The sequence below is a fragment of the Pteronotus mesoamericanus genome, unplaced genomic scaffold (assembly GCF_021234165.1).
Source record: "Pteronotus mesoamericanus isolate MK-2021 breed Mesoamerican mustached bat unplaced genomic scaffold, CSHL_Meso_final contig_25, whole genome shotgun sequence".
Taxonomy (NCBI): Eukaryota; Metazoa; Chordata; class Mammalia; order Chiroptera; family Mormoopidae; genus Pteronotus; species Pteronotus mesoamericanus.
In genome coordinates, this window is record NW_026555105.1 from 7,455,772 (window position 1) to 7,483,464 (window position 27,693).

The 27,693-nt window shown below is 43.7% G+C and overlaps 1 protein-coding gene across 1 annotated transcript in view; it reads left to right on the forward strand.

Moving 5' to 3' along the window:
* Positions 1 to 796: 796 nt before the first annotated feature.
* B4GALT5 (beta-1,4-galactosyltransferase 5) overlaps positions 797 to 27,693 on the forward strand; it is a 62,066-nt gene continuing 35,169 nt past the window's right edge. Inside the window, exon 1 of the mRNA XM_054573614.1 lies at positions 797 to 1,003. Within this exon, the coding sequence (XP_054429589.1) occupies positions 889 to 1,003 (115 nt within the window). The 5' untranslated portion in view covers positions 797 to 888. The remainder of the gene's footprint in view (positions 1,004 to 27,693) is intronic.

Sequence of the window (27,693 nt, forward strand, 5' to 3'; positions counted from 1 at the left end):
ACCTCATTCCTGCAGCTCTCCCTGTCTTCCTGGAGGCAACTTGAGGGCAGATCAGGCTTTTTAACCTCAGGCCTTTGCATCTGCTATTCATCCTTTTATGCCTCAGTTCATGTCACCTGCTCAGTGAGGCCTTCCTTGACGCCACTACCTTCCTCCTCGTTTATTGTGCTCCTATCCTTTATCAGTACCTGATAGGATGAATCGATGTTTCGTTTTCTCCTATTTGAATATAAATTCCAAGAAGACACAGATTTTGTTTTGTTCTTGGTAGCCTCCCCAGGGTCAAGAACGGTGTCTGGGCTACGTCTGGCGTTCCATAAATGGTGAACTGAGCGAATGAGTGAATGGGTGAATGAATGAAGGCGTATTGCCTCCAATCCCAGATCTTCCGCTGCATTTGGCGACCAGCCGCTTCAGACACTGCAGACGATCCCTTGGCTCCTGGGTCGGGGGTGCGAAGCGCAGAGCCGACGGGCACCTGAACGATGTTCCCCGAAAGCCTGGGCGGTGGCCGTGCCGGGAGAGGGGCTGTCGCCATTTGGCGACGTTCCCATCGGGCCTCCGAGCGGCGGCGGGGGCCGCAAGGCGCGCGCGCGCCCTCCGCGGCGGGGCCTATTCGCTGGCCCCGCCCCGCCCGCCCCGCCCCGCCCCGCCCCCAGCCGCCCGCCCCGCTCTCGTAGCTCTGGAAGCTCCGGGCCGCTCCGGCCCCCGCCCGCTTCATGTGTCCGGGTCCGCGGCGGCCGGCGGCTGGGAGCGGCGAGGCGGCGGCCGGCAAGACCCGGGAGGTGGTGGCCGAGGCCCAGGCGGCGGAGGAGGCCCGGGAGGCGGCGGACGGGAAGCGGTCGGAGCAGGCCCGGCCCGGCCCTCGAGCGGCCCCCTGGCTGCAGCATGCGCGTCCGCCGGGGGCTGCTGCGGCTGCCGCGCCGCTCGCTGATCGCCGCGCTCTTCTTCTTCTCGCTCTCGTCCTCGCTGCTCTACTTCGTCTATGTGGCTCCCGGTATAGGTAAGAAGGGGACATGGGACCCGGGAGGTGCCGCTCCGGTCTCGAGGGGCCCCGGGAAGCCCCGCCCCGCGGCGCAGGGACCCCGGCCCGGAGGCGACCCGGAGCCTGGCGCTCAGAAAACTACGGGGACCCCAGCCTGATCCTCGGGAGACGCCAGGACATTCCCGCCCTCTACACCCCGACGGGCTCCGGAACTCCCCCGCGCCCCCGTCCGCCTCCCCCGTGCCCCCCTAACCTCAGCCCATGGGGAACGCAGCGTGCTCCCACACACCCCTCCTTCGTGCCGGGACTCCCCCCTTCCCGCTCCGACCGCCTTAGAGCCCGCACTTCCCGCTTCCCGGCTCCAGAGCTCCCGCTCCTCCTCCCCCGGGGTCTCCTCGAGCCCCCGCTCCCGGCATTCCGTGCACCCCGAACCGCCCCGGCCAGCCCGCGGGTTCTCGCCGAGCATCGAGACCCCTTGCCCGGATCTGAAGGCGCCCCGCCTTCCCCGTGGCCATCCATCGTCCCTCTTGCGCCTCCCCGATGACTCTACCGTTTCCTGCTCATCCTCCCTGCCCTTTCTTCCCACCACTTTCCCCGGCTACATCCACCTCCAGGTCGTCCCCAGCACCCATGTTCTCTCCCCAGTGGCCGGATCCCTTGCCTCGCCGCCCAGTGGCATCCCTCCCCATTCCAGCCACTAACCCTGGTGCGTCCAAGCCTTTTCCCAGCTCTGCTCCCACCCCCGCCCCGCCTACCCCAAGGGCACTCGCTAGTCACTTGCCTCCCGGACGTTTCTGCCTCCTCCGCGTCTCAAACCACCCTCCTGCGGTCCTCTGCCACAGTTTGTACCTGAAGGAAGGACTTCAGGTGCCGTCTGCCCTCTTCTCTCTTCCACTTGTGCCCTCTCCCAGTCTCGAGGAGAGAAGGTGGCCCTTCAGTAGTCCGTGGTGCCTGCTCTGGGGTCAGAGGGGACATTTAAATTGGCCCTAGAGGAGGAATGTGATAAGGGCCCTGGAGGAAAGGTGGCAGGTGGGAAAGGGGGAGAAAAGATGGAATGGGTACCCCTGCTTCTCAAAGGCATGTCCTTCAAAGGAAAGAGCCACTGAAGAAAGAGAACCCTGCTCGGGACTTCATAGGACCACGGAGCAGGCATCTAGGGCAGGAAGGGAGATTAGAAGGAACCCACAGTATGGGGGTGTTAAGGTCAGAGGACATTGAGGTCAGGCTTGGATTTGAATCTCTGCCCTGTATGACCTTGGGTAGTGGTCCAACCTCAGCTTTTCTCCTCTGTAAAATGGGCTACTGACCCTAACCTCTTAAGGTTTGAAGGGTGGAAGTAGATGAAGTCCCTTTTACAGCACTTATCACTGTACCTGATACATAGTTTTCATTAAAAAAAAAAAACCACACACCAAAAAACTGTAGAGGAAAGGGAGTAGATGGGAGGTTTCAGGAATGTGTTTGCCTGGGGCTCTAGAGAAAACCTCAGTTTAGGGTGAAAAATGATCGGGGGTGGGCTAAGGATAGTAAATTCTACTAGAAAAAGTCTGGATTATTTGTATGTTATGAAAAGGTTGATGATTGCATTAACTATAGGAAAATACCCCTTAGGATTGTAGTAGCGACTAGTGCCATTCTGTTTGACCCATCAACACGGAACTAGCTGAATAGAGACATTTCTAGATAGAGCAGGAGACTCCTGATTTTTGGGGGGAAGCATATTTTACTTGATGGTTAATTGATGGCTTGTACTATAAACTAGGTCTAGGGAGATAGAACAGGCAACATCAGATCACCCTACTAATTTCTGAGGTGTCTTAGGGAAAGCATCCCTCTGGGAAGCCAGCGTATATGGTACGATGGGTCAGTAGATAGGAATTTTGGCAGAATAAGAACAGGTTGAGTAATTAGTGAAATTAAATAAGAAGAGCTCATTCACATACTGGATATTAGAGGGATAAAAATGGGTGTGAAATGATGGATTTGGAGCTCGAAGCAGTCTTGCAGCTGTAACCCCTTTTGTGAAAGTGACAGGTATTTTCTGCTGTGGATGCATAAATCAGCCATATCCACATGGAAAAATATATCCCTCTGAGTTGGTGATCACCCTTTTGATTAGAAGGATTAGAAGCCAGGTTCTCCAACAGAAATGGAACTTACCAACTTAATTAAAATTCCTCAGTGGTAGATTTTTAGGTCAGTGGAACCCTAACTAACATAAAACTATACGGTTTTATGTGCTTTGAGATAGGAAAACCTTATTTGGGATAATTATTAAAATGAGCTTAGAAAATAATATTAGGTCAAACCATATGAAATTTCTGTTTTTGCGGGGCAAAGACAGTTGTATATAGTGGCAGTTTGGTATGGCTCAACCTAATACATTTCCAAGTAACGACAATTGTTGTCTGGCAAAACGGAAAGTGTCAGACTTATATTTTCTTCCAGGTTTAATTTTTTCCAGTCCTTGCTTTTGATTTGCTTCATATGCCCTGTGGCCACATTTTGCTCAAGGGCTAAAGAGAAATCACCACTCCAAGAGTGTGTTACAACTGTATTCAGAACTAGGTAGACTTGAATTCGAGATGAGAAAACTCATGTTGGTTATAATATAACCCAGCCACAATTTCAGCCTAGCCATTAACTTAGTACTTTTGATATCTAATGCCAGCTGTAATATCGGTGACTCATAGTTTCAGAGCAAAGGAAAATTTTCCTGAACTTGAGGGATCATCTGAAATGGGGTGATGGTACTATTTGACCAAGGAAATTGGATGTGAGGAAAATTACTAAATTTGACTATAGTGAGTTTGTAGCAAATACCTTGTACTTTTAGCTACTTTGTATCGCCATCCCAAACCAATTAGTACTTTTTAAAAATATGGCTTCATTGGACATTATGTTTGTTTTGTTGTTGTTAATTCAAAAGTAATGTTTTATATCAGCAGTTTAAAAATAGAAATGAGAAAGATGGGGCAGAAAGTGTGAATGAAGTGGTGGATTTATAAATGGAAGAGGAAGGTGATATATGGTGATAAAAATTCCTCTTTTCTCTAGTCCTGTCTGCCCCATAGCTTGAGTGATTCTTGTTTATTTAATCACTTATTGGACCTGCACTGATGAAAAAACCCTATTCCTTTCAGGATTCTGAAGAAAACTTTGAACTTATTTATGATCCTTCACCTTTTATAAAAAAGGCCCAAGAGCTCAGAGTACTTCCATATTACAGTCTTATCAGGTCTTTTAGAAGATAAGTGAACAATTTATTGATGTGTATGTGAAGTGCTGATTTTAAAACATTTTAATTAGTTTATGATGCCATCATATGGGAAGGTTGTATAAAGGTGACTGACCTTTGCAAGTTGTTAAAAGTTGCCAATTTTGAGAGAGGTGCCTGTAGGTGGTTAGAGGTAATATGCGATGTATTGATTAAATTTTAGCATTTGCACTTTTACTGCTTAAACTAATTTTTCTTTTGTCTTTTGATTATTGAGAAAAGGAAATATGGAATGGTTTTTTCCCTTTTGGCCTGCTTAGTTCCAAGAAAAGTTGGATTTATGGCTGGCTTTGGACAGCAGGAACCAGTAATTCTAATCCCACCCGATTTGACCAGATGACCTTGAGCAAGTCACTTGATTGTCTGATCTTACATTTGGCACACGCAAAAAAAGACTGGTTGAAAAACTAGAACTACATCTTAATCAAATTTTTAATGAGTTGTTTTTATATAGAGAAAGCTGAGAAATTTTGTTTTTTAGAAAGTTAAGAATTTATTTACATCCTATACAAATATTGGACCTGTTTTATAGACTCAAATACTTTTTCTAATAACCACAGGACAATTTCAGTATTGTTAAGTATTGTATGAAAATAGCCTTGTGTTATTGTTTCTCACATGAAAATATGCTCTCAATGCGTCAGTGCACTTAGTTCCTGAGCTTTTCTGGAATGAAAGAACTATGGTGAGATGTGGGTTATTTTATGTTAGAAAATTAAGAAAGCTCGCCCTGTTAAAGACACCCACTGCCTCCCTTTGTGCCTGCATATGCACACATATATTTTCTTCGCGTGTTGTGTCATGTCATTCTCCTGACGGAAACCGTATTTGGAAAACAGGTTGAAGTTATACATCTGAACAGGACTTCAGTCATGTTTTATGTCCTCTCTGCAGAACTTTGCTACGTTGGAAGCAAGGTCTTGGTTTGGAGTTGAAATGTCCTTTAACAGTGAAAATCTGCTAGACTTGGACGATCTTTGGAAGCAGCTGTTCAGATGGTCTCAGTTACTTTTCCAGGCCATTGATTCTCAAGCCAGTAGACGGTTCTGCTCCAGTCTAGTTTCCTGGCCTGTGCTTGACAGGCCAGTGGGAGCAGCATCTAATAAATCACCAGGAGGAAGGTCTGTTCGTGTTGCCATGACTCTTTAGAGCTCTTCAAGGAAGTAGGAATTCCAAAGCCCTCGAAGCCAAGATACTCCTGACCTACTCACTCTAACTTTACAGCTTTTTAGATCATTGGGAGATGCATTGAACACATCCAACTACGTAAAGCAAACAAAGCTTTAGCAAGCACAAAGTAAGGAATGTGATGTTGCCAAGGCCTGTCAAAGAAGTAGAGAAAACTGGAAGTTAATGTTGGTCAAGATAAAAGATAATCTGAAGCAAACAGGTTAGGTATTGGCTTAAAAGAAATTAATGGCGCTATCAGAAGAGGGCGGCTTGTGTATACTATCAGCGCAAGAGCGGTTACTCTGTCATCCCTAATACCAGTCAAAAAAGGAATGCATTTCTTTACACACTGTGTATTTTTGTAGAAAGTCATGAGAATATTAAAGGAATTTAAGATCTATGAGTGAATAATACACTATTTAGTAAAGTAGTTGAGTGTCTGCCTATCACGTTACCAGCTATGGGAGATATTTGGATTCTAGACTTTTGACTGCTTCTCCCCTTTTATAGATGATCATGTAAGCCTGTGTTGAGTCATTAACTTGCCCAAAGCAGAAAATTATAAGATATCCCTGAGGCAGATACAATATAGTCGAAAAGACAAGATTAATCACAAGAAACAACTAGACAAAAATAGAAGGTACTATGTAATTAATTGCTAAATTGTATGATACTGGCCTTTAATGAAATGGGGGTTCAGACACATCCTGTATCCAACAAATAGTTTTTTTGAGTGCCTCCTCATCAGGCACTCTCCCCCACCCCCCGCCCCCACCTTTAAAGCTGGGGATAATGAAACTGAAGGGCTTACCACAGAAGAAGCAACAGGAGAGCCTTGAGCCGGCTGCTTTGGTTCTTTAAAAATGTCATAGGAAAGGCAGGCGCCCACGCAGAGCTGCTTTAGCTCAGTGGGAAGTCAGAGAAAAGGGAGCCTTGAAGACATGTTCTGGGGTCGGGGGAGTGTTAGCCCGGGACAAACTGCCACTGCCTATTGCTCCCCAGGTTGCTGGTCTCGCGGGATCCCTTAGAGTTTAGGGGATGAGTGCCTGTGCGGGAAGGAGAGGGGAGGGAGAGGTGCTGGCACAGGGTCCTTTATCTCAAGGGTGTTTATCTCGCTCTTGCAGGTGGGGATTTTAGGGAGGTTCCCCCCGCGAGGGTTTCAGCAGAACTGGTGTCAGACAGTCATTTGGGAGTTGGGCAATCTAGAAATGAATATAGAGGAACATTTCTGGAAGTTTGTTGTTGTTTTGGTTTTTTTTTTTTTGCCCTTGTGGTGCTTTTACTGTAATGGGGAGACAGCCAGTATATAAGACAATTTCAAATAATGGTGGGAGTGACTGAAAGTCTACTTTAGATTAAGTAGTTAGGGAAAGCCTGGTTGAAGAGGTGGTGTTTGACTTGAAAGGGTAGAACCGGTCACTCGCAGATCTGGAGCGGCAGTGGCTGGGGTGGGTTTGGGGGGCACTCAGCACATGTAACGTCCCCAAGGCAGGTATGAGCTCGCATGAAGGTTGACCGGATTTTCTGAGTGATGAGTGAGGGGTGGGAGATGAGTTCAGAAAGGTAGGAGGAGTCAGGCCCTGTAGGCCATGGGAAGGACTGTAGCATTGGACTGAACTTTACCTTCACAATCAGCTAGACTTAGGTTTGAATCGGTCCTGAGTAGGCCGATCGTTTTCAATTTTCTTGTCTGCCAGGGAGAGGATACTTTATTTCCGAGTGTCATGAGAATTAAGTGGCATATGCATGTAAATTGGCTTAACACAGAGCTTGACACAAAGCCCCATGTTTGTAGCCCTGGCTGGTGTGGCTCAGTGGATTGAGTGCCAGCCTGTGAAACAAAGGATTGCTGGTTCGATTCCCAGTCAGGACACAAGCCTGGGTTACAGGCCAGGTCCCGAGAAGCGGGTGTGTGAGAGGCAATGACACATTGATGTTTTTCTCCTCCTCTTTCTCCCTCCCTTCCCCTCTCTAAAAATAAATAAATAAAATCTTTTTTAAAAGCCCCACATTTGTAATTATCATTATAACCACAGGAGATGTCCGGCTGGTGTAATGATAGCTGAACACTGAGGGCTCCAGTCTAACAATACCAATAACTAGATGTAAACTTTTACTTCAGTTTTCTCATCAGTGCACAGATTCTTAGATCTGATGTTAACATGATTCTAAGCAAGTGCGGGCTGAACCTTGAAGTATAAAAAGGAATAGTGACTTCTGTCACTATTAAAAGACACCCCATTTTTAAAAATTCAGATTTCTCATTCACTTAGTCTCCCACATCTCATGAAATACTGAGCCTCAGATGCTGCGGTGCTGCTGAGATGGCAAAGTGTTTGTGTAAAATCATCGGACGTTGTGGTCTCACTTTTTAGGGGGGGCGGCAGATGGCCAAGTTCGCGCTACAATGCTATTGTTTTCAGACCTATGTCTTATAAAGAACACTTAGGATTTCTACACTGAAGGCTATTTTTGACATTGTTGTGACAGAGAAAAGGGGGGGGGGGAAATTTGTGTTGTCTTGGTTAAAGGAAAAAAACTGAAAGAATTTTATGGAAATATCTTGTGGATGGTAAGACATCCCTCTCCCCTTTTTGCCCTCTGGGTAATCCTTTTGAGTTTTAATCTGCTCAATCAATCCTTTCCTCTAACTTCACAGTTTTGCTTTTAAGCATGCAACAGCGCCCTGGACTCATTAGCTCCTGCCCCATCCTCAGTCCTCTAGATAATTGGATGTTAAGTGAAAATGAATATTACATTTTTTTAATATTGTGGCTTTATGCTGGAGAACATTCATACCTCCTGCTGATCCCGTGAATTCAGTGTTTTCCCAAATGGGAATCACAGTGAATAATTTAAAGTGCCATCTCTTCTCAAATTCTCCCCTTTTCCTCCCTCCTTTTGTTAGTTTGAGTAAGCAGTTATTAGACTCTAGGTATTGTTCCTCCTCCTTCCCAGGTTACAGAGGCATGCAGGTACTTCCAGCAACAGAAGGGAGCCTGGTCATTGTTTCTGAGGTACCTTAGTTACTGTCATCAATTATAAACACTGCTCTGAGGCAATTAGTGGCCTAATTACAAAGATGAAAAATGGGTAGTATTAGGTACAGGAAAGTGTACATTGTAGGAAAGCTCAGTGTTGTTTTAAAACTTAAATTAATCCAGGGTATACTAGTGAGCTCAACTGTTGATTATTAAAGAGCTGTAAAGATTTACATATCAGTAAAAAGGGACTTTTTTCACCTTCCAGGTGGTCCTCAAAGTATGATTAATAGACATTTAAACTTTTGCTTAATTCTCATGTGTTGAATACCCCTAAACTTAGACAGAAAAACAGGAGTATTTTCTCCTACTAGAACTGCTAATTAGCCTGTCTGCTTTTAGGCACCAAGACTAAATTATATTCATGACTGTGACGTGGATTATTTTCTGATCAGTAGACCATTGGCTGATGAAGATCAGAAAATAGATTTTTCTGAATGTTGTGTCGTGGTCACGTTTGTGTAGTTAAAAGAAGAAAAACCTTTTATTCTAGTTTAGAAAAATGACAAAATTGCCAATTTAAGGACATTAAACCAGATGGAGCAAAGAAGACAGTAGACTGGCTTCAGGAGTCTTGATGTACTTGTTTTGAATCTATGATTTTAAATAAAAACATTGACTCTTTTGTCTTTTTCAGAAAAGCTCATTTTATCCATATCTTCACAACATACAGAGTAGCGATCAGGCAGTTTTCTGGATCGTCATTTCCTTGTGCCTAGGATAGTGCTTGCTCCATCGTATGCACTTAAATATTGAACGATGTGTGCGGAGACACTATTGCCTGGGTGAGCCAGCCTCTTCATTGTTGGATTGCCTTTACACCGGGGGAAGGGATTCCTGTATTAATCCTGATTTTGAAGTGACTTGGAATTCATTTTGCCCCAAACTACTTTGTACTTCTTGTTTCCTTGCCTTTTTTTTTTTTTTTTTTTTTTTTTTTGGTGGCAAAATCCATGTAACATAAATTTTGCCATGTGTTTTGGTAATTTAAGTGTGCAATTTAGTGGCATTAATTACATTCACAATGTAACGCAAACCATCACCACTATTTCCAAAAATTTTTCATCACCCTATACAGAAGCTCTGTTACCATTAAAGCCACAACTCTTAACATCAGTCTAGTTTCTGTCTCTGTGAATTTGCCTTTTCTGGATACTTCATATAAGTGAATCATGTAATTGTCCTTTTGTGCCTGGCTTATTTAACTTAGCAGATGGGTTCAAGGTTCATCGGTGTGGTCAAGTTAGCATATGGCAGAACTGCATGCTTTTTCTGGCTGAATAATATTCCGTTATACATAGTCATCTGTTGAGGAACACCTGAGTGGTTTCTGCCTTTTAGCCGTTTGTGAATTTTGCTGCTGTGAATTTTGGTGGACACGGATGTGTTTGAGTCCCCGTTTTCAATTGTGTTGGGTGTACACCTGGGAGCGGAATTGCTGGGTCATATGGAAATTCTGTGTAATTTTTTGCAGAGCTGCCAGGCTTTGCCGCAGCGGTGGCACCAGGGCACGTTCCCAGCAGCAGCATGTGCTGGTTCCAGTTTGTCCGCGTTCTGATTGACACTTGTTATATTCTGGTTTTTCGTTCTTTTTTTTTTTCCTTTGGTTATAGATATAATGAAGGTGTGAAATGATAACTTATTGTGGTTTAGCTTTGCATTTCCTTAGTGACTTAGAATGTGAGCATCTATTCATGTGTTTATTGGCCATTTGTATTTCTTGTTTGCAGAGATGTCTGTTCTGGTCCTTCGGTGTTAAGTATGTTTTTTTCTTTCTTCTGATTCTTTGATTTCCAGCTGATCATTTTTTACCCATCAGAGCTTTGTCTCTCCGGCCGTGTCACAGGCATGAGATGGCAGGTGGTGATGAGAAGGGATGGCCCCTGGGTGACTAGAAAGTGTGTGACAAGAGCACAGGATTATTTTTTTCCTGTTTCCTTTCGAACACTGTCAGAAAAGGAACAGTGCTAAAGACTGAAGAAATAGAAAAATCTAATGTGTAAAACCCGCTGGACTTCTGAAACTCTCATGGTAAAATCTGGCAGTTTGATTTTTTTTTTTTTCCTGGTATCAGCTGAACTTCAAAAGCATTTATCTAAATGTGAGTGATAATGGTAGTGATTAAAGACAGGTGGTTACCTAGGAAATTTTTGTATTTTGGGGCCTGTGATAATGGAAAGTAAATTATAAGTTGCCCTTGTGTTTGCCTGATTGGGTTGTTTTCTTAGAGCTAACTTCATTAATCTCTACACGTTACACCCCTACAGTATGCTACTTGGGGGTACAGTGATGAATGAAGCCAACATCCTGTCTCTGTTACTTTTTAAGTCTTCAGCTCGGGAGCATGGCTCTAGGCTAGTAAAAAAATGTTATACTTCTTCACAGATGTGTTCAACTGAGGGTCAGTTCAGCTGGTGTTCAGTTGGTATTAACTTTCCTTAATTGCCAGCAATAAAGTGAATATGTAGACATTTAAGATAGCAAAATGCTTTTTAGAGAAATTCTTTTTCTAAGTATATTTTATTGAGTATGCTAGTACAGTTGTCCCAGTTATTTTTCCCCTGTTTGCACCCCTCTGCCCGGTACCCGCCTTCCCTCTAGCAGTCCCCCCCCTCCGCTTAGTTCATGTCCCAGTCGTGCATGTAAGTTCTTCGGCTTCTCCATTTCCTGTACTGTTCTTAACACTGCCCTGTCTGTTCTTTACCTGCCAGTTATGCTTCTTATTCCCTGTACCTTTTCCTCCCATTTTGCCCCTTCCTCCCCATATGATCTCCATTTCTATGATTCTGTTCCTGTTCTAGTTATTTGCTTGGTTTTGAGGGGGGTTTTTTAGTTTTTTTTAGAGTCAGTCGTTGATAGTTGTGAGTTTGTTGTCGTTTTAATGTTCATAATTTTGATCTTCTTTTTCTTAAATAAGTCCCTTTAACATTTCATATAGTAAGGACTTGATGATGATGAACTCCTTTAATTTTACCTTATCTGGGAAGCAGTTTATCTGCCCTTCCATTCTAAATGATAACTTTGCTGGATAGAGTAATCTTGGTTGTGGGTCCTTGCTTTTCGTCACTTTGAATACTTTTTTGTTGTATGTTCATTGCTATATCTCTAGTGCCTAGCACACTGGGTGCGCGGTAGTTGCTCAGTAAATATTTTAAGTCAGTGAAGTAAGGTTGAGACAGAAAATCTGAGGTCCTAGAAGGTACAGCTGGCTAGTTCCCTGCTCATTTGGGTTAAGTTAAAGGTTGATGTACTAACCATTAAAACTTTAAGGTGAGAAACTAAACGGATTAAATAAAAACATAATGGATTTATAAAAATGTTAACTGTAATTGAAAGCATGATTCATACTATAGTGTCAGATTCATTATGCCCAATGCAGTCTAATATTCGGTTATGTGGGGGCCTGGTTTGTGGGCAGGTGACAAGGAGAAGTTTTAAGTTTTACCCACGCAGGGTACAAAGTGGATTTCAACCCTTTTAAGCACTTAGTATCGTATATCGTATGTGTATGATAAGGTTTTGAAATTTCAAATCACTAATGAGTGTATTGATGAATTATTTTGTGCCTAAACTTGAAGTTTAGATTAAAAAAATTGATAAACGTAGGAAAACAATCAGTCCTTGTTTAGGGTGGCACAGAAAGAAAAAGTCTCGCACGTTGCTAGGAACTTGGTTTCTGATTTTTAATTAGGAAAGTACTTAGGTTAATAGCTTTGGTGTTTTTAAAAGTATGATGATACTTATACCTTTATGTCTTGAATATGCTTGCCTGTCTTTAATTTGAGAAATAGTGTTTGCCTCGAAAATGAGAAATTGTTTAATATTATACTTCTTTCAAGGATAGATGAGGAAGAAACACTTTCTGAAATTGGAAATCCATATGGATGGTATAGAAAATAAGTCCATTATTCACAAATAGCTCGTCTCTAGTGCTCCGTGCTATTGGATGGATGGTGGAAACCACCTTGCCTCTCTTGCTAAGATGGTCTTTCAGTAAAAGCTTGAGCCTGACTAGTGTCAGGCTGGCATTCATCAGTTGCTAAGCAAAAGGGGTGTCCGAGCTTTAGGCACCTCTGGACCACACTGGAAGAGGAAGAGTTGTTTTGGGCTACACATTAAATACACAAACCCTAATGAAAATTGATGAGCAAAGAAAAGCTTTTAAGAAAAGTTACGTTTTTGTGTTCGGACCCATTCATAGTCATCCTGGGCCACATGCAGGCCACAGGTTGGACACCCATCTGGAAGGGACCAGTGCAATCCTTCATTGTGCTGTGCGCGCGCGCGTGTGTGTGTGTGTGTGTGTGTGTGTGAGAGAGAGAGAGAGAGAGAGAGAGAATGTGAGAGTGGGAGGAAGTCAAATGTTTTGGTTTTGGTGTTGGTTTGATTTTGTTTCATTGCTGGCTTGGCATTCCTGGCTCTTTCATTCTGGTTTTAAGTATCCAGAAGTCTTAAGATTTGTGTGAGTTGAAAGATCTGGATTTATTTGAATTTCATTTGGCACTAGGGGTAAGAGCTGCTTTTTTGGTTAGCTTGCTGTTTTAAGAAAATGTTTTTTTCTTTAATAATTTTATTTTGTTCTAAAGAATTTGAAACATGTGTAAAAATAGAGTGAATAGAATAATGGACCTCCATGAACAAAGGTAATATTTTGATGTGACCTTTTTTGGTTAAGATTTTATTTATTTATTTTTAGAGAGAGGGAAAGGGAAGGAGAAAGGGGGGGAGAAACACCGATGTGCGAGAGACACATCAATGGATTGCTTCTCGAACACCCCCGGCTGCGGACCTGGCCCGCAGCCCAGGCGTGTGCCCTGCTCAGGAATCAACTGGCGACTTTCCGATTCGCAGGCCGGCGCTCAGTCCACTGAGCCACACCAGCCAGGGCTTGATGTGACCTTTATATTTATGAAAAATATAAAGGTGAAAGGGCCCAAATGACCTCCCCTCCCAACCCCCCCCCCCAAAAAAAAACCCAGCAATAAAACACAAAGCAAACCAGAACAGGCTTTGGCTAATTTGTTGGATTTTTAAAGCTTTTGAATGATTGGATTTCATTTTTGTTCAGATCTCTTGAAGTGAGTGTTCTTAGTATGTATAAAGAGAAGACAAATAGTCTACCAGCACAGGATTACTGTGAGCTTTAAAGGAGAGAATGTTGGTCAGACAATTGCAACCTTAATCACAGTGTTTAGTTGGAATAGAGAAAGGGAAGGAGGGAGCCTGCTAGCATTAGCAACTCTGATGAAATGGTGCATAATAGGGCAGGGTTGAACCAGTTAATTACAGCAGAGTTTCTGAAGGATTTAATGTTTTCCATTAACCTGTCCTTCATTTAAACCCTAGAAATTAGACCTGGAAGAACAAGGGTCAGCATGTTTGCAAAGGATAAGCCTTCCCACGCTGTGGTAGTACCTGCGAGGCTGCGCTGAGCTGGAGGAGCAGGTGCTCCGGGTAAGGATGCTGCAGGCTCTGAGGCACCCTGGGAGCAGACGATTACCGCTGGCGTGTGTACCACCTGTGTTCTTTTGTGTCCCTTGGCTTTTTTTTCTGAGAATATATTGCTGATTTCTGTAGCTATTTACATCAGCTTTGACCAAAACCAAGTACACGGCTTGCAATGGAAAGAATGAGAAAAATACCTCTTTTAAGACTTGTTTTGGCACCCATTTTGTGGCGTATGTTTAGTAACATTCCCCAGTAGCCACAAATTAAACACCACTAGCAACTTAATTCGAATATTGTTAGTTCTATTTTAATTTAATAGTTCTGTTATTGAAATAGCAAAATAGTCTGCCTAGATAGAAGCTCTGGTTTCAGGTTGTACGTATGTGTGAAAAGCTGACAGTTTTCATTGTGATATTTGAACAAACATAGATTATTTATGTAAGCTTGGGTCATCAGAAACATCCTAGAGTCATGTTTAATTGGGATCTAACAAATGTTACCACCCTCATTCAGTTGAACAATATTTTAAAACTATTAAATCAACTTTAAGAATGGTAAAAGGAAGTTAAATAATTTATTCAGAATCATCTTTGCATCATGTGTTTTCATTTTTTTACTGTCTCATCTTTATACACAGATAGATATTTGAAAAATTTGTACCTGAGGAATTGCTAGGCCAAGAGAACGGATTGTAGAAGAATAGTAGCAATTTATTAAATGCTTTGTTTGTGTTAGAATAACCTCATAACTTTTTGCTATAACCTCTTTTCCTGGTTAGTTCTGTGTTTGCCCACTATCGCCCCACACAGTGCCTTGATACAAGATTATTTCTGGCAAGAAATTCTTGAGAAGAAAACATACTTGCTGTGTTTACAAATCAATATATGGGAAACCTGATGGGAAATTCTAGCCCCTTTGGTGCCAAGTTGATTTAATCTCATCCTTAAACATTATCTATAAAGTTAAATAGAAGAATTGCACATTTCTTTAAACGTTTTAACAGTGTGGCTAATTTAATATGAACATGTAATATTTAATCTCTCCTCTTTTGATTGGATTCTACAAAGCTGAAATAAAGGCTTTCTCAGAAACCTAGTTGTACTTAGTGATTATTTTTCTTCAGGTTGGTATTTTTTCTCTAGTTCGTCAAGAATAATTAAACTTTGAATGAGAGAGCTATTCAAAGATACATCAGATCAGCGGAGTAGAAACCAAAGTGTGGAGCGCCCTGGCACTAAACATGCATGTCACTCCCAACATTTCTTTGTTTTTTCAAATGTAGCTGGGTGACACATATTGTCCTCTAAATCTGCAGTTCAAGGAATTAAATATATAATTGAAGCTAACTTATGTGGCGTTCTTTAGGCTAACCTGGGATTTCCTAGCCCTTTGAAAGATCTCACCTGGAACATTAGACATAATGACAACTCACTATATTCCTTTGCTTTGCAGTTAGAAATGATTAGGGTGAAACTAAATGTGATATTTTCTTTTTTCTACCCTCTTTATTTATTTATTTAAATAAGAAAGTATCTTTTTTTAAAAAATTATTTTTAGAGAGAGGGGAAGGGAAGGAGAAAGAGAGGAAGAGAAACATCAGAATGTGAGAGAAACGTCCATTGGTTGCCTCTTGCATACCCTCAACCAGGAGACCTGGCCTGCAACCCAGGCGTGTGCCCTGACCGGGAACAGAACCGGCGACCTTTTGGTTCGCAGGCCAGCACTCAATCCACTGAGCCACACCGGCCAGGGTTTAAAATACCTGTATGTACAGAATCGGGATACTGTTGAGTCCTGCAATTTATTCTTTTTTTTGGAAACATGATTATATTAAACGGCCCTGCTATAACATGACTTAAGTGTTCTAAAAGTCACCATGCTGTACAAAATTGTTGATTAAGAACCACAGCGCTGCCCTGGCGCTGGTGGAAGCATCATCTGGTAACCAAAAGGCTGTTGGTCTGACGCCCAGGAGGGCACACACCTACCGCGGGTTCGGTCCCAAGTTTGGGCGCGAACGATCCTGGGTTCTGGCTCGTATGGGAGGCAACCAGTCTCTTGCATCGATGTTTCTGTCACGCCCTTCCTCTCTTTCTAAAAACAATGAAAAAATGTCTTAGGGTGAGGATAAAAAAAAAGAATTAAAAAAAATCAAACCATAGAGCTTACAGGAAAAGATGGGGTTAGGCACACAACACTCAAACTTCATTGACGAACACATTTTTAAAAAGGAACCTGATGAAAACAGCACAGTTCCACACATGCTAAGAAAAACCACAAACAGGGCACTTTGAAGAAAACAGAAGGTTGCTGTGGAAGTCAACATCAGAAGGACGGTAACGTGTGAGTTGTCATGAAGTGGTGGGAAGAAGGTAACTGAAGTCGCACCGAGAGTTGTAACAAGTGAGAGATGTAAGAGAGATGAGTATGAGATACCTGCTTGGTGAACGGAGGTCGCTGGTGGGTGTTCGAGGTGTGTACAGAAGCGAGTACGTACGTGTGTGTCTGTTCGGCCAGGTGTCGCTTTCTGCGTGTGCCTCGTGAGCGAAATCGTGCAAAGCATATGTGAAATTCCAGTTATGCTCGTAGCGTTCCCAGACATATCAGTTGTGTTGGAACAGATGTGCATTTTTAAAATGAGCTTCGTAGCAGAACTGCCTCATAAGACAAAATATGATGTAATTTGTATAAGTATGTCAACTTTTAAAAATGATTTTAAAAAAGTTTTGAAATCTCACACTTACAGTGGAGTTGCAAATGTAGTACAGCAACTTTTTCTTGAGCCATTGGGTGATATGATGTCCTGACACCCCCAAATATTACAGTGTGTTTAAAAATGAACGAGGACATTCCAACGAAGGACAATCCAACCATTAAAGTTAAGACATTAACATTATCTCAAAAGGATCCAGCTCAGAATCACCCATTGTGTTTAGTTGTCATGCTTCTTTAGTCTCCTTCAGGAAAACCCAGAAAAGTTCTTCAGTCTCTCCTTGGTGTTCATGACCTTCACAGAATGACAGGCCAGTTCTTTGGTAGCTTGTCTCTCGCTTCGGGTTTGTCTCATGTTGCCTCATGGTTAGATTCAACTTATGCATCTTTGGCAGCAAAACCACAGAAGTATGTATGTATGTCCTTCCAGTGTGTCCTATCAAGTAACATGGGATTGTGATTTGTCCCATAGCTGATGATATTCACTTTGATCACTCGACTGAGGAGGTATCTGTCCTGTTTTCCCACTGTGAAGTAACTGTCAGTATGGACCCATGCTTTTTAATGTTTAAAGTTTACTTATCTTTATCACCATGGGCTTGTGACTTTAATGTTATTATCACGGTCATGCTCAGTTGCCCTGATTAGGCCAACGGGAACCCCTCTGCCCTGACATCTGTCCTCTTTGCACATACCCATCACTCTTGAACACCTCCCTAGGTGTATTTTGTGCCTTCCTTATCCCAGACCTAGAATCTTCTATTTCTCTAAAGAACTGATTCTTTTTAGTGGAGAATGGTTATTTAGAAACCAAGATCCAAGTGCTGGATGCACTGGTTGCTATTGGAGAGTTGTGGCTTCTGGGCCTTCTCAGTGCATAGACTAGCTATGGATTATATGTATGCACACACATACACACAGTGCCATCTATACTTAGTTCTACATGTATATACGTGGAAATTGTGAGTTCACACCAATACCCACAATTGAAATCCAACACCTCAGGGTTCGTTCTCGTTCTCTGCCTTTCCATATTTGTAGCTCTCTGACAGTGAGAATCCTAACTCCCATTTTCCTTAATATGTTTACATACCTGATCAATCCCTCGCACGTAACTGTGCTGCTCTGTTGCCAGTCTCTTTCTGAACATCCTTCTCACCCCAGACATGGCTCAGCTCTCTTTGCGGGGCTGCCCTTTCTCCTCGCCCTTCCTGAGCTCCTGCACCTGCACCGGGCCATCTCCCCGCATGGATGCCCTCCTTAGCCCTCGTGGGCTCTGCTGCCTGCACCAGGCTGCTCCGTCCTCCCTGCGTGGACGCCCCTCTGCACCCTACCTGTCCCCTGGTACCCCACCCTGGCACTGCCCTCTTCCCCACTGGACACCTCCCTCACTCTTCCTTGCTCCGACACCTCATGCAGTGCGACCCTCCTCACCCTGCTGTGCTCAGACACCCCACTGCGGCCCATGGGGTCTCCCCTGGCTGCCCGGGACACAGACGCCCACCTCGCTTGGCCCTACCTAATGGCTTTAGGACTGAATTACTTTTGGGAGAAAAGGAGAAGGGTAAGGAGTTTTATAAAACTTTCTGGTAAATAAATTATCTTGGGGGGAGGGGTAGTTATTTTTCCTGACCATGTCACCTCGTTTTGCATTCTGAAACTATAGTCACCATACCTTTCTGAAATTCTTTTTAGACTATTTCTGTGTCTCTTGATGCACAGGATATTCTTGATTTCTTCCTAGAGACCGCACATTTTTAGCTAACCAGAGGGGGCATAGTGAAACATTTTGCCCACCTCATTATGGTGAGTCCTTTCCCCCTCCTCAGTCTTCCCCGTGGCTTGGACAGGGACTGTGGTGTTTGAGAAAGCCTATTTCCCAGAAGGGACTATCCCAGGCAGTAGTTTCCACTTCTGTCTCTCCCCTTCTTCTAGCTCAGGAATCCGTCTTCCTGTCTCCCGGCCTGGCAGTGGCAGCTGGTGCTGCTTCCTTTTGCGGAGCCCTTTCTCTAGGTGTTTTGTGTGTATTATCCTATTAACACCTTAGCCCTGAGATGTAGCGTTTTACAGATGAGGAAACCAGGCTTGGAGAAGGAAATAATTTGTTCAAGGTCTCAGAACTTGTAAGGGCTGTAATTTGAATCCAGGGCTGTTCCCCGCCCCCCACCCACCCCCGAGCTATGCTCTTGAATAAGTCCATGCTGCTCCTGTAGGGTCGGGATACATTTGATCAGATCAAGTTTTTCACTCCCTGTTTTTGATTCCTTTTGATTTAAGAAGAGTAAGTCGGAACTCTTGAAAGTGGTAGTTAGAGGAAGAAAAATAGATGCAGTTGGCTGTCTGGAAACACCAACACTTAAATGACTGTATTAATGGGTTGGACTCAAAGGGGTAATGAGTGTGAAGCCCAGGAAAGCCTGTGTCTTTTACTGGTCCAGGCACAATTTCTGTCTTTATACAGAAAGGACACTTTGAAGGATGAGGATTAAAACTTAATTCTAACTTCTCTCTTTGGAAGCTAATGTGAAACTTACGAAATATGAGGACCAAACCTTTTCTAACTTCTCTTTGGAAACTAATGTGAAAATTAAAAGTCTTAAAGTATACTTAAGCTGCATAATGCTATTCATTCATTCATTCATTCATACATTCATACAAAGAGCGGAAGGGAGGGAGGGAGAGAGGGAGAGAAACATTGATTGGTTGCCTCTTATACACACCCTGGCTGGGGACTGAGCCCGCAACCCATGCATGTGTCTGGACCAGGAATCGAACTGGCAGCCTCTCGTGCTGTGGGCCCATGCCCAGCCAGCTGAGCCACAGAGGTCAGGGCTGTCACCCTTTTTAAGGAAGAGCTGCTTAGACTTCCGCTGAGCTGACTCACTTTATCAGCCCATCCCCGTTCTGTTATCTTTTTGTGAATGGAATGATGTGACCACTAGTTATGTTGAGAATGGGTGCCCATCACTTGGTTCTGAGGTATTTTCTAGGGGCAGAGATTGTTTTGCACCTTTGTGCCCCTTCCAGTCAGCGCTCCCGGGACTGGTGTCAGGCACTGGGGAGGCTGCTGTGCGGGGGAACTCCCCCCAGGCTACTCCTCACGCAGAGTTGTTCCTTATGCAAAGCTGCAGGCCTGCCCTGGAGTCAGACTGGCACCAAAACCTTATTTGCACTTCTCCCTACCCAAGGAGCTGCGCTAATCATAGCTGAACATAAACACGCAGACTGGCAGCCAGGCTTTTCAAAGTGGTGAGGAAAGTAAGCTTGTTTCTTGATGATGTATTTATAACTGTGGGAATAATAAGCATAGACTCCATTCTCAGACTCCTAGAAGTCAGAGGTGTAGAAAGCTACCCTGCTTTCTATATCAGTCAATCACCTGGCTTGCAGACCTTTGGAAACACTTAAGTTACGAGGTACTTTGTTGTGCTCTGTTTAGGCCAAAGGGAATCTGCCTGCACCTGGGGGAGAGGAGCCTCGGGGAGCTCTGGAGCCCCACCTCCTGAGCTCTTGTCCCAGCTCTGCAAGTTGCTGGCCAAGGCACTGGGCGTTACTGCACCATTCTGCGCCTCCTTCAGCTCCTTCGGGGATGATAGTAATTCCTCTCTCGTAGTAGAGGGCTGACCAAGGTCCCTGGCAATCAGGAGCATGTCTAATAAATGTTAGCTTCTCCTATGATTAATGTTGTGCTTTTTGGGAGACTGTAATCTTAGGTGTGTTTTCAGGACTAGTTCACATGTATAGAATATAATAGGATACGAAGAATACAAGGGAATGGGAGAGGATGTTGAAGGTGACGGGAACAACTTCTGTATTTTACAGGTGGGGAAATGGGATTTTAGTGGTCGGAAAGGAATTACTGATTCTCCCAGGCAATATCAAGGCCAGAACTGATTCCCAGTCTACTGGTTCAACCAAGGGTTTTTATAAAATTGGCATTGGGTAATGGTACAGTGATGATGATGATGATGACAATATGATGATGCCAGGATTTCTTTTTTTTTTTTTTTTTGATTGGGGGTGAGATAGAGAGAGGCTTGTGTATAAATAGAAAAAGCACACTCAACATACTTATTGTTTTTATAATGCAGACTACAGTGAATAAGTTAAAAAAAAAACTTGGCAGATGGGAATATGCCAAAGATAGTGAGAAAGCAAGATTGTACGGGGCATATGTTTAAAACAGTTGAATTACGTACTGTCTGCTCCCCTTACAAGCATGGGGCAAGGTGTTTTGTTGCTGGAAAAACCAGGTCATGTGTATCTTTGGGGTGAGCAGCAAGGTTAAAACAGGTACAAAGGGCACTGTAGCTCCTTAATCAGAATGTGATGGGGATCATTACAGGGCTGGTACAGTTAGGGTTTTTTTTTTTTCTACAGTAGTTTTTATTTACTTTGGATCACAGTGTAAATAGTATATTCAATGTATGAAATTTGGAAAATACAGCAAACCGTAAAGAAAATAAAGGCAGCCTAAAATCTCATAACCCCAAAACAATTAACTCACTATTAACATTTTGCTGCCCTTTCTTTCTTGGTATGTGTAATTTTTCAAAAACATAATTGAGCTCACATTATAAATACAGTTTTAGATACTAAACTAAAATGTTGAAAGTATATTCTAGAGGCAAAATGACTTGTCAGGTTTTCAATCCTGTAAGAAAATGTGGACTTTACCATATGCCATAGAAGAACTTCTTTGTTAAATTTTTAAAAAAAGATTTTTAAAATTTATTTTGAGGGAGAAGGGGAGGGAGAGAAACATGTGAGAGAGAACCATCGATGGGCCACCCCTCGCATGTGTCTCTGCAGCCCAGGTACGTGCAACCCAGGCAGGGGCCCTGCCCGGATCGAGCTGGCGACCCTTCTCTTCACGGGACAATGTCCAACCAACCGAGCCACACCGGCCAGCACAGAAGAACATTCTTCCGTGTGTGTTTTATATCATTGTGACATTCTTAGCAGGCTGACTGTGCTACACCTTCATTTTTATCAGAATGACTGATATTCTCCCATCAATAGGTAGTCTCAGAAATAAAAATAAGTTACCTGATCCTCAAGGAAGTTTTAGCTGGTTCAATAAGCACTGTTTTGATCACTTATCTGCTAAGAAATATTCTAGGATCAGCGGAGAACAAAATCTGCTAATTTATGTTAAATTAACTGGTTGCCATATAAAGCCAGGTAACTAGTTCACAGCAGAGAAAGCAGTTCATTCTTGCCAAGAAAGAAAAAGATTTGGTTTGGTCATATGCAGAAAGGGAAAGCCCAATATTCAAGGAATACCAATTATAGGTAAAATAGAAATCCAGTAGTGAGGATTCTTCATTATTTTTCTAAGATTGACTCCTTTTTTGTACCTGAGGATATGTTTATTGATTTTAGAGAGAGAAGAAGGGCAAGAGAGAGAGAAACATAGACGTAAGAGAGAACTCCGGATCTGTTGCCTTCCATAGGCGCCCTGACCAGGGATAGAACCCACAACCTAGATCGGTGCCCTGATGGGGACGGAACCTGCAACCCTTTGGTGCACGGGGCAACACTCCAACCAGTGGAGCCCCCCGGTGAGGGCTAAGATTGACTCCTTACACCAGAGACTTGAAGATTGTTCAAAATGCAGTTCTGAGAAACAGCGGTTTAAACATAAAAGGTGTTCTGGGAGGTGGAAATGCGCGTGGGGATTGACTGGGAAGGGGCTTGAGGAAACTTTCAGGGGCGATGGGAATGTTTCCTGTCTTGATAGGGATTTGGGTTACACAGATGTGTGCGTGCATTCGTCAAAACTCAGCAAATAGACACCTATTTTATGAAATTTTACACCAAAAAGTGCAAATACTGATTTTTTGTTAATGATGTGTATGATGACATATTGAGAGGGCAGTATACTGATCTCTGCAATTTACTTGGAAATGCATGAATAAGATGAATCGATGAATGGATAGATGGCTATATTTGTGGTAAGAATCTTAAGAGGAGAATTAAGATGGTGAGTATATATGGGTGTTTATTAAAATTCTTTCAACTTTGTTGTATGTTTGAAATTTTTTATAATAAACGTTGGTAAAAAGAGTGTTATAAATTAGCACCATTAAGGTTCTAGTTACAATTATCAGGCAGAAAAGGGGCCATTTTAATCCTGACTCTGCCTTGATCATTTTAACTTTGAAGTTGCTCGGGGCAGAGCTAAGAGCCCTTGGATTCTTCATCTTTACTATGCTAAGGATCTCTCAGTGTCATTCTCATTGAGTCAAAAGATTATTTTTCTGATTATCCTACTGTCCTGGAAATGACCAAGTGGCATAAACCTTGTAATACTATCAAAGAAGTAGCGCTGGTGTTCATTTCTTCATAGAAGATCCATGGATACGTAAACGCTGTTTCCCCAAGACACGTTCTGAGGCCAGCACTCAGTACAGACCTGCGCGTCTCTCTTCCCCACCTGATTCTCCATCCTTCAGCCTGGATATTTTCTGTTGTCTTCTAGTTCACTCACTCGCCTTCTTTGCTGTGTCTAATCCAATATTGACTCCATCTATTAAATACATTTTGATAACTATTTCTCAGTTCTAGAGTTTTTATTTGATACTCCTTTTAATAGATTTCAATTTTATGGTGAAGTCTTCCATTTCCTCCCCATCTTTTTTCTTTACTTTTCATTTTACTTTCTTGAATGTAGTTACTGTTAACGCTTACGAGTGGTGACTCCAGTATCTGTCACTCCCTGTTGGTCTTCTCCTGATGTCCGGTTCTTCTTTTGATACCCAGTCATGTGGTTCTGTCCGGGCATGCCTGGCAACACTGACTGAAACTGGACGTTGTATGTAAGAAACTGCAGTGGCCTTAGATTATTTTATCCTCCTCTAGAGAAGGCTCACTCCATTTGTGAGGCAGATAGGATGGGGACTGAGCCCACTGGCCTCACCAGGGATTGACGTGAGCAAAGCTTGGGTGTGCTCGTGGCGAGGACTCACGGACTGCCCGTCAGCCTGCGGTCTGGGGCAGCCCTGCAGGGGTTCCAGCCGAGAGCCTGAGGTGTCGGCAAGACCCTTGTCCCAGGCATGTCCTGAACTGGAACCTTTGTCTTCTCAGCACTTGGGGTGGACGGAAACCCTGCTGTGCTCTTCGGAGGCTTCCTATTTGGCCTCTTGGCCTCCTGACCTATTAAGGGGAAAACGCTCTCAAATCTTTTCACCAGGATTCTGGCCCCTTAAGTTGCTTTTTTTGTTTCTTCAGACCTGAAATGCTGACAAAGTTCTGCTGGTGTCTCTGCTTCTTAGCAGTGGCTCTAGTCCTGTGCCCGAAGTGTTTGCCTGCTTCCTCAGCCTTGGTTTTTGTACCTGGAATTGGCGAGCGCCTTGAGGGACAAACCAACTGCAGTATGTTGGCTCACTCCCAAGGCGTTCATCCTGCTCTAGGATTTTGTTCCCTCACGTCCTGATTGCCTCAGCAGCTCTCCCAAGTCTTCAGACTTTTTTTTTTCTTTTTTTCTTTTGTATTTTATCTGGCTTTTCTGGCTATTCTCTGAGGGATCCCTTGTCTACAGCAAGGTACTCAGTCATAGTCAGAAGCAGAAGTTGCTCTATGTAAATCATGCTCGTTTGTTTTATTCCTTATATTGTAGAAAAGATGCTAGTCTGCACTCCATAGATTAAGGAAGACATGTCCAGTGTAAAGGGAATTGAAAACACATATCTGTTGATTAATCTAGAAGTGAACCAGCCAATACAAGCTTATGTATTTACACGTTACTACTATGCTTATTGTTTAACAATATCAGTGGTCAATTTAAAAGTATTAGTATAAGGAAGTTAAACGGTTTGTCTAAGGCAGAGCTTCTCAATCCCAGCACTCGTGACATTTTGGACTGGGTGGTTGTCCGTGGCCGTCCTGTGCATTGTGGAATGTTGAGCAGCATCCCTGGCCTTTTATCCGCTAGATCCGTATCAGTCCTCTTCCCCAGCTTGTGACAACCAGAAATGTCTCCAGATATTGCCAAATGTCCTCTAGGGAGCAAAATGACCCCTGGTTGAGAACCACAGCTCTAAGAGAAGAGATTAGCTTTCCTAACTTGATATGTATTTCCAGAGATGTAGAACTGAATTCCAGGTTATCCAAGTCATTGTCTTTCATTCTCTCCTGATTGCTAGATCGCAGATTCAGGGGCCCCCAAAATAGGTATAAGAGTAATGGAGTTTTTCACTATTAGCTTTCCTGCTGTGCTTTGGGAGTTTAGGCCAAATGCTCAGTTGTTCTAGGGTTGAAAAGACAGACTCTTTTTTTTTTTTAATTTTTAAATTCGTTTTTGGGGAGAGGGGAAAGGAGGGAGAAAGAGAGAGAAACACCAACATGTGAGAGAAACCCAGGCATGTGTCCTGAACAGAAATTGAACCGGCAACCTTTCAGTTTGCAGGACGTCGCCCAACTCTCTGAGCCACGCCAGTCAGGGCGAGAAGACAGACGCTTGACTCTAGGAGAGGCAAACTGTTCCGGCTCGTGAGTGCGCTCCCTTGGGCTTCGCAGAGGTGCACCAGGGCAGTCCGCTCTCACTGTGATCTGACACGTGTACAGCCTTTCAGTGGACTGCAGCAAACCAAAACAGAAATCCACTCTGAGTTTTCAGGAACAAAGGCCATAAAAAGATCAGAATTAAGGCTAAAACTAAGGGTGAAAAGATTAAAAAAGACCACTTAGAAGGACAATAACTTAGAAGGGGCATTTCTGAATGATATGACGCTGCCAAAATTATTTAAGCTGTTTGTTACTCTTTCTCTTACTCTGTGGACATTTTGCTGTTTTCCAAATCGTTCTGCTTTGATGCCAAGGCTCTCATTAATAATGCACGACCTGTTGATGGGCCTCCCTTCCCATCATGCCCTTTAGGTGCCGAGTCAGAGAAGGTTGTTACAGCAGCAGCTCAGCACCAGTGAGGGGGAGAGATCCCTCTGCGATGCTCATGCTCCAGATAAGGGCTGGATATTTTAATTGGGAAACTGATCTTTAATGAATATTTATTGGGTTGCTACTGTACTCTAGGCACCGTTCTAGGTGCTGGATTCACAGCTAAAACATACAAAGATCTCTGCCCTTATGGAATTAATAATATTCTAGTGTGTAGGGGTCAAGTCAGACAAAAAGAAAATTACATATCATCTTTGGCGATTAGTGCTAATGGAGAAAGATAAGCAGAGAAGGGGGGAAAAGTGTGGATACGTGGTTTTTTGGTGAGCAGGGGTTGCTGTTTTAAGTCTGGTGTGGTCAGGGAAGGTCTCCCCGAAGAGACAACTAAATAAAGACTTTCAGGACTTGCACAAGCGAGCCTTGCAGTGGGAGGGTGGCATGGGGGGGCGGGGGAGGTTGCAGCCCAGCACTGGCAGTGACCTTGAGGTGGGAGCTTGCCCGGTGTATCTCAGAACTGCCAGGAGGCTCTTGGAGCTGGAGCAGAGCCAGCGAGGCTCAGAGTAAAAAGAGGAGGGAGGATTACAGTGACATGGACCGTTTAGAATGGACAGGCCTGGCTTGAGATGGTGCCGTCCGCCTCTGCCCTGGTCATCAGAAGCCCTCAAAGAACCGCGACAAGGCAGAAAGAAGCAACAAGGAGGTTGTCAACACTGCCCAACAGATGTGGCACCGATCTTTAGCGAGAGAACTCTCTGGAACCATTAGAGAGATCCTGAGGATGGCCCAGCCTGCGGGCTGCAGTGTTGACGGCCGCCCCCTCATGACATCATAGATGACATCAGCAGCGGTGCAGTGGACCGCTCCACTAGTGAAGAACTACAAAGCAAAATACTTCAATGAAAGATCATTTGACAAACCCTCCCCCCGCAAAAAAAAAAAAAAAGAGAGAAGCGAGGATGAGGTGCAGATCATATAGAGCAGGGGTGGGCAGACTCCAGTGGCCACATGTCAATGTTTTGGGCTTTGCAGTCTGTAGCAAGCACTCAGCTCCGCTTTCTAGTCCGTGGCGCCGAAGCAGCCGCAGACAGTACTGGGCATAGCTGAATAGCGGGGGCAGTGCTCCAGTGACGCTTTGTTTACAGAGATAGGCAGCGGGCAGGGTTGGGCCCCCAACGTTTGCTGGCTCCTGGTTTGGAGCCTTGTCGGCCACTGTCCAGAGTTTGACTTTTACTCTGAGTGAGATGAGGTTTTTGAATAGAGAGGAGTGAGATCATTTGACTTCTATTTTAAAAGGATGCTGCTGGCCGCCAGGTTTAGAAGATTGTCAAGGGCTGAGGGTGAAAGGGTAGAGTTACCATTAACCAGGACAGGAAGACTACAGACGCAGCAGGCTTGTGGGCTGGAAGGCTAGTGTTGGGACAGGTGAGTGAGGGAGGACTGTTAGATGTTGAGGATGCAGCTGGTATGCAGACCAGCTGTTCAGGGAAGAAGCCAAGCCTGGACTTAGAGATCTGGGAGTCTTCAGCATACCTATGGCATTTAAAGTCATGAGTGAGAAGAATGAGGGTGACCGTAGCTTTCTCTGGACCGTTTTGACACTTTGGGAGTGTTCGTTATTTTAACTCTTAAATGTATTTTCAGTTCAGAACCTTCATGCCCTTTCGGTTACGTTTATTCTTTACCACTTTTAATCTTACTGTGACAATTCTGATTTTTATAAACAGCTTTTTTATTGTAGTAAAATGCATATAACGTGACATTTACCATTGTGACCATTTTAAATGTACAATCTCGTGGCATTAAGTACATTCGCAACATTGCGCAACCATCGCCACCGCCGTTTGCAGGATTTACGCCAGTGAGTAGAGTGCATTGAAGGAAAGCCTGGCTCCCCTGTGGGGTTCAGGAGTTAAGTCCACTGAAAGCTCAGTTGACATGTGAACAAGGTGTTGTTTGTTTAACCAACTTTCAGCCTCATAGGCAAGTCTCAGCAGTGTTCTGGACTGTGGTGGCAGAGAATGATAAAGGATAAAATGAAAATGAATTTTTAGCCTAACCTCAGGGCTGGCAATTGCAAAAACAAAAAACCCCAAAAAAGCCTTTGTTAAAAAATTTTTGAGAAGAAAATTAGAGGCAAGAGGTTATTTCCAAGACACAGCCCT